At 58.2% G+C, this 6,844-nt stretch overlaps 1 protein-coding gene across 4 annotated transcripts in view; it reads left to right on the top strand.

The window, feature by feature from the left end:
- The first annotated feature begins 5,644 nt into the window (after positions 1-5,644).
- Unc13a (unc-13 homolog A) overlaps positions 5,645-6,844 on the top strand; it is a 41,065-nt gene continuing 39,865 nt past the window's right edge. For all 4 annotated transcript variants that reach the window (XM_048340894.1, XM_048340895.1, XM_048340893.1 and 1 more), the window contains exon 1: positions 5,645-5,666. In XM_048340894.1, the coding sequence (XP_048196851.1) occupies positions 5,645-5,666 (22 nt within the window). The remainder of the gene's footprint in view (positions 5,667-6,844) is intronic.

Genomic DNA, 6,844 nt, shown 5'->3' with positions numbered 1-6,844 from the left:
CCGGGCACCACCCCTCCGGTCCCGCCCCTTAAGGGGGCCGCACCGGAAGCGCGCGGACCCTCCCGGAAACACCCTTTCCGCGGCCGGCCCGCCGCACCCCGGCCTCCTTGGCTGTGGACCGCTGGGGTCGGCCGGCGGGGAGAGGCGGGCAGGGCGACGCCCACGGCTGCCTTCGGGCTGGCCCTCCCAGCGGCCATCCACCCATTCATCTATGCATCCATCCATCCATTCGTCAATCCATCCATCCATCCACCCATCCATTCATTCATCCACATCCATCCATTCGTCAGTCCTTCCATCCATCAGTCCATCCATCATTTACCCATAACCTGTAGGTTATCCCATCACGGGGTTCCCACCAGCCCAGGGGCAGGGTAGCTAGGGCATTGAGGGAGATGTATGAGTTTGCCTGGTATGGGTGCTGGGACAGAAGAAGTGAGGTAGACGTTACAGCCCTTATGTTTTTGGGGGTTTTTTCCTGGTGGGGATGGGAAAAAAACGGACCTCATGCATGCAAGGCCTCCACACCCTTCTGGTCCAAGTTTAGACAGGGCACATCCACAGGGACAGGTCAACACACTTATTTTGCGACTACAGGCTCTTTGTTCAGCTCACTGAATACAATGCACAGAGCTGTCTGGGCTCCTCTGCACCCCACCCCGGGGAGTTCCCACCTGCTTTCCTGGAGCTTAGACCTTGGCAATGTCACAGGAAGACTAGGCTGTCTGCCTCTAGAGCCCTCCTTTGGGGACCAGCAAGCTCCCGGTCTCTAGAAGTAACAAAGCAAGCAGGCGAGGATGCCCTCAATTGGTGAGAGACCTCGTGCTGAGGTTTTGGGCACCAATGGCCTGAGGATCCTAGGTCTCCAGGTTTCCGGTCCAGGCAGCTTCCCCACGCTGGGGAGGAGAGCATCTCCCCAGACTCTGAGAAGCATCCAGAGTCACCTCTGGACACTCAGTTATGGGACACAGATCCCTGCTCGTGCTCAGCTGCACAGAGAGGACATGAGCCGAACTGAGGATGCAGTGGGCTCATTGCTCTTCCTCCCTCAGCAGCCCTAAGTCTCTGACCTTCTCCCTCTCAGGGATCTAGCCAAGACCTCACAGGTGCTAGTGCGGCAGGATCAGCCCCTGGGCCCCACTCCTATAGTTTTTTTTTTTCTCATTTGTTTTGTTTTGGTCGGTTGTAGGGCTTGAACTCAGGGACTGAGCACGGCCCTTGAGCTTTTTCACTCAAGGCTAGCTCTCTACCATTTTGAGCCACAGCTCCATTTCCAGTTAGGGGGTGGTTAGTTGAGACAGGAGTCTCACCAGGATCTTCAGATTTCAGCCTCCTGAATAGCTAGGATTACAGGCATAAGTCACCAGTGTCTGGCCCTTCCAGGTTTTTAATATTGGGCTGTTTGTTTTGTTAGAATTGTGGTTAGGACTCAGGGCTTCTGGCTTGCTAGACACTCTACTGTGAGCTTTACCTCCACAAGTTTTTGTTTTATTTATTTTTTGGCCAGTCCTGGGCTTGAACTCAGGGCCTGAGCACTGTCCCTGGCTTCTTCCCGCTCAAGGCTAGCACTCTGCCACTTGAGCCACAGCGCCACTTCTGGCCATTTTCTGTATATGTGGTGCTGGGGAATTGAACCCAGGGCCTCATGTATACGAGGCAAGCACTCTTGCCACTAGGCCATATCCCCAGCCCCTTGTTTTATTTTTTAAACAGCTTTTATTTTTCTTTCCCAAGTCAGACTAGACAGTGAGCCTGGAATGACAGGTGTGTACCAACAAGTCCATTTTCTTCCATTGAGATGGGATCTCTGGGACATTGTTGCCCAAGCTAGCCTGGATCAGCTTGGTTTTGGTTTTTGTTTTGACCAGGGTTTCACAAAGTAGCCCAGGCTGGCCTCAAAGTCCCATCCTCCAGCCACACCCTCCACAGCCAGGGAATCATAGGTGTGTGCCACCACATTCAGTGGGATATAATTCTTGGAGTTTGTAATGGCTGTCTGGGTGGACAAATGCCTGATGATCTGGCCAGGGTCTTGCTAGGAGGGCAGATCTAATGCCAGGCCTGTTGTCAGATGTGTGAAATTTTTTTTTTTTTTTTTTTTTTTTTTTTTTTTGGCCAGTCCTGGGCCTTGGACTCAGGGCCTAAGCACTGTCCCTGGCTTCTTCCCGCTCAAGGCTAGCACTCTGCCACTTGAGCCACAGCACCGCTTCTGGCCGTTTTCTGTATATGTGGTGCTGGGGAATCGAACCTAGGGCCTCGGGTATACCGAGGCAGGCACTCTTGCCACTAGGCTATATCCCCAGCCCCAGATGTGTGAAATTTATCCCTGAATAAAGTTGATGATTTGGGGCCAGCTGTGTGACAGCATGTGTAAGGCCTTGGGTTCCATCCCAAATACATCAAAACACATACATTCGGGCTGGAAATATGGCCTAGTGGCAAGAGAGCTTGCCTCGTATACTTGAAGCCCTGGGTTCGATTCCCCAGAACCACATATATAGAAAACGGCCAGAAGTGGCGCTGTGGCTCAAGTGTCAGAGTGTTAGCCTTGAGCAAAAGGAAGCCAGGGACAGTGCTCAGGCCCTGAGTCCAAGGCCCAGGACTGGCAAAAAAAAAAAAGAAGAATAAAAGGCCCAGGACTGGCCAAAAAACAAAACAAAAACACATACATTCATATATACAAACATACATACATACATATTACATACACATGCCAGCTCCTGAATGTAACTACCCATCCACCCATTTGTACTCTTCCATTCCCTTCTTGCACGTTTGGACTCAACATGTGAGCACAACTGTGCTTCAAGCATTACCACAGGACTCTAATTACCTTGTGGTGGCTGTAGAAGGATTTGGGGCTAAGGCCCATCCAAGTCCTGTGGCTGGCATTTTCTGAATTAATGTCTGCTGATTCCTTCTCTATAGTGATCTATAGGTGAGCCTCAGACCTCAGCCTCCTGAGTAGCTAGGGTGACAGATGTGAGAGACTGCCTGGCTCACATATCCTTAACTTTCTCTGAATTGTTTTAGGAGGTTTGAGGAAGACAGCATAGTGGAATAGTGAGTTGAGGGTAGCTGGTGGGCTCCATGGTTCCAATCCCAGCTCTGTCCTGCTTCCTCACACATGCCGTGTGGTTTTCTTTATCTATTTACTTTGGAGCTAGTCCGATCTGCCCTCCATTTGTGATCCTCCCACTTCAGCCTCCCCCGTGCTGGGATTGCAGACATTAACCACAACCCCGGGCACCTCAACTCAATTTTGTTTTGTTGTCTGTAAAGCCTTGCCAGGTTAACAGCAAGAACAACTGCAGAGCCCTGGCAGCCACTTACCTCGCCCCAGCCTATTCTGTCCCTAACCCAGCGCTGGGCTGCGACCAGAGCCCTAAAGGCTGCGGGTCAATTGGAGTTGAGCCCCGGGCCCCCGAGCCCAGAGCGGGTCTCCCGCTCCTATGGACCTAGCCTGTCCCCGCCCCCAGCTCACCTTTCTGGCCAATAAGATCACGCCTTTTCATTATTGGCCAATCCCATGCCTTGAATTGCTTGAGCTCCTGCGGAGCCGGCGGGGGGGGGGGGGGGGAGGGGGAGGGGAGGGGGCCGAGCCTGAGGATTTGCCAGGTGCACTGAGACAGTGTTTGCTGCGGGCCGCGCACTGCCCTGCTTCCTGCGTCTTGGGGGGGGGGGGGGGGAAGGGGGGTATCCTGCACCCTTCACCCTTTCGGAGGCCCCCCGACAGGTCCCAAGCCCGGACTGGGCAGCGGACGAGGCTGATCACCTGCCTGCCGGATTCCCGGCTGTCCAGGAGGCTGAGATAGGAGAAGGATCACAGTTCGAGGCCAGCCTGAGCCAGAAAGTCTGTGAGACATCTCCAATTAACCAGCCAAAAGCTGGGAGTAGCGCTGTGGCTCAGGTGGTAGCGAGAGAGCCTGGAGCAAAAGAGCTCAGGGAGCAACAGCACCCAGGCCTCCAGTTCAAGCCCCAGGGCCGGCACTAAATAAAAATAATACAAACAAACTGGTAGATAAATGATTAAATCTTCCCCTGTTACCCCTGTGGGACTGGACAGAGAGCTCCCCAGACCTTCAGATCATCTCTAGATCTTATGACCGGTAATGCCTGCGGTTGCTGTGTGTACATAATTGTACGGTGGTTTTTTGTTGTTTTTTTTTTTTTGTTTAAACTATGATTCAGTTCAACTTCTTTGCCTTGGTACATAAGTGGTGAACAGCGATCACTGATAATAAAATGGTAGTATTAAACTAACACAAGAATTGAAATCATTTAACACTTTCCAATTGCTACTTTCTGGAATTTTCTGTTTGGTAGTTTTGGACCTGGGGAACGCAGGTAAGTGGATCTGTGTACAGGGGCCCCAGTGTTTCCTCCCCCTTCCTGCTTCTGTCCAGGAAGGGGGCTGTATTTATACAGTACCTACTGTGTGCCAGCTTCATCGTCAGCACGCAGCACTTGCCCTTGGCAGGGCAGCTGAGGGGCACCAGAGAGGGTTCAAGGGTGGGCACACTGGTAAGAACAGGACCACATGGGCCATTTGGGCATGGCTGGAGGCTATGGCCTGCTCTGTGGTATCTCCTTGTGGTATCTCCCTCTGACCTCTCCATGCATCTCTCAGGCTTTGCCACCTCTTTCTCCAGGCCTGGATCCTCCTCCTCTGTCTCTCAGCCCCTGCCTGGGTTCTTCCAGTGCCCCTCAGCACTCTCCCCGCCCCCCCCCCCCCTTTACTTGCTGCTTGCATCTTGGGACCCTGTGTTCTCACCATTTCCCTGGATTTCTGTGTGCTTGATGCCAGGGACCTGGCAGAATCTGTGCAGCAAGCTTTGTTCCCGGTTCCAGATGGTGCCAACAAATGTTTGCGGAACAAGCTGGGTGATATCTCATTCATTTCCTCCCCTTCTGTGGAGCTTCTTGTGGTGTCGGAACCCCACCCCCAAAGTCCCCCAGCCCTCGAAAGAGGAATGGTGACTGGAGACTCAGCAGGGCCTCTCTGGGGCTCTCTCTCCAGGGGCTCTTCAGGCTGGTGGTGAAATGAGCAGGAGATGGAAGCCAGAGGGGGGTGAGGTAGAGCGGCTGGTCAGGGTCCAAGCAGAAGAAGTGATGTGGTTTGGGGGAGCACAGCCACGTGGAAGAGAGACGGGCTCCAGGAAATCAGAAAAGGCTCCGTGGAGGAGGGGCTCAGGGACTGGCTATGGTTGGATACTCTTGGGGGGGGGGGGGCTTGGAGAGAACCCGAGGCAGCAGACCCAGAGGGAGGCAGGACACAGAGGGACCTGGGCAGAAACCCCGAAGTCGAGAGAGAGGTGGGGAGAGGAGCTCTCGTAGAAATCCATGCACTCTGCAGAGGCCGGAAGGCAGCTCGGGGACGGGACTCGGCGGAGCGTCCACTGAAGCGCGCCAGTCGGTCCCGCCCACAAAGCCCCTCCCACAGGCCGGGCCCCGCCCACAGACCGGTGCCTCAGCCCCGCCCCGCGTCGCTGCGTCGGGCGCTGTCCGCGCCCGGGTGCTGAACCAAGATGGCAGGCGACGGCCGGGCCCCGGCGTGAGCACTGCGCGCGGTGCCACGGCCCCGCGTACGCTGACCGCCCCTTGGAACCGGCCGGCCCGGGCCGCCGCGGCCCGGGAGGGCGACATGTCTCTGCTCTGCGTCGGAGGTAGGGGCGACGCGGACCTCGCGGGGGGCGCGGCGCTGGCTGGGAGCGTGGATACGGCCGGGAGCCCGGGGCACCGCAGGCATGGAGAGGAGCCCTGGCTCGCAGCGTTCCGTCTCCCGGGTCCTGTGGGGGCCGTGGGCTCGCGGCGGGGAATAGGGTCGCCGCGGGCCTGGCGGCTGGGGCGACCCTGAGGTACTGGGGGGGATTCCGGTGCGGGGGCTGCGCCACGGGGCGCCGCGCGGGGACAGGGAGCTGGCGCGGTGAGGGTCCCCACGCCCGGAGCCAGGAGCATGAGAGCGGGGAGCACGGGGCGGGGAGCCCCCTCCCGGCGTACGGCCGGGTTCGCCCAGCCTCCGCGGCGCGCGGCGCAGCTCGCCGTGTGGCGGGAGCCGACTCCACTAAGGAGCGGAGTTCCCGTGCGCCCGCCGCGGCTGCGGGGAGGGAGGAGACGTGGGGGGCGGCTATTTTTGGTCCTGGCCAGCATCTGCGCCGAGGCCCACGCCCAACCCCGCACTCGGATCTGGGGATGGGGTGCGTCGCGGACTCCCCCACCCTTGCGGCTGGGCGCGGGGCGCTCCGCCGGCCAACACCGGCTCGGAGAGGTTTCGGGCGGGCAGGCTGCCGGGGTGGCGGCGACGGCTCTGGGCGGCCGGGAGCGAAGCCCCCCGGGAGGGCTGGGGTCCGATCCAGTCTGTCCACTCCTTCCCCCGGTCTGGGTGGGGGTGGGGTGTGTCACCCAGCCGGCGCGGTGCGGCTGCAGGAGGCCAGCGCCGCGCGCGCGTATATGTGGGACTGCACGCGTGCGTGCGCCGCGGGACGCGGACTGACAGGACCCAAGCCGGGCCCGCCTCCGCCGCCCCTCCCCCGCTCCATTCACAAACCCAGCCCTGCCCGCTCCCCGCGGGGCCGGGGCGCTCAGCGGGCCCGGCGGACGCGGGTGTTCTTAAAGGGCCAGGGGCCCTGTCCACGGGTCAGGCAAGGCTGGAGTGGCTGGAGGAGGGTCCTGAGCACCAATGTCAGCCGTCAGGTCGGGAGCGAGTGGTATGCAGTGGAAAGGGTCGCCTTGTATCCCACGGCGTGCGGAAGAGGCCTGGGGAGGACCTCCCCTCACTCAGCCTCTCTTGCCTAGGCCTGAGGAGGCCCTTGTGGGGCGCAGTAGAGGGAGCGCTAGAGGGGCG

This window comes from Perognathus longimembris, chromosome 3 (genome assembly GCF_023159225.1).
Source record: "Perognathus longimembris pacificus isolate PPM17 chromosome 3, ASM2315922v1, whole genome shotgun sequence".
NCBI lineage: Eukaryota > Metazoa > Chordata > Mammalia > Rodentia > Heteromyidae > Perognathus > Perognathus longimembris.
Note: the sequence above shows the minus strand (reverse complement) of the source record. Positions and strands in the feature narration are given on the sequence as shown.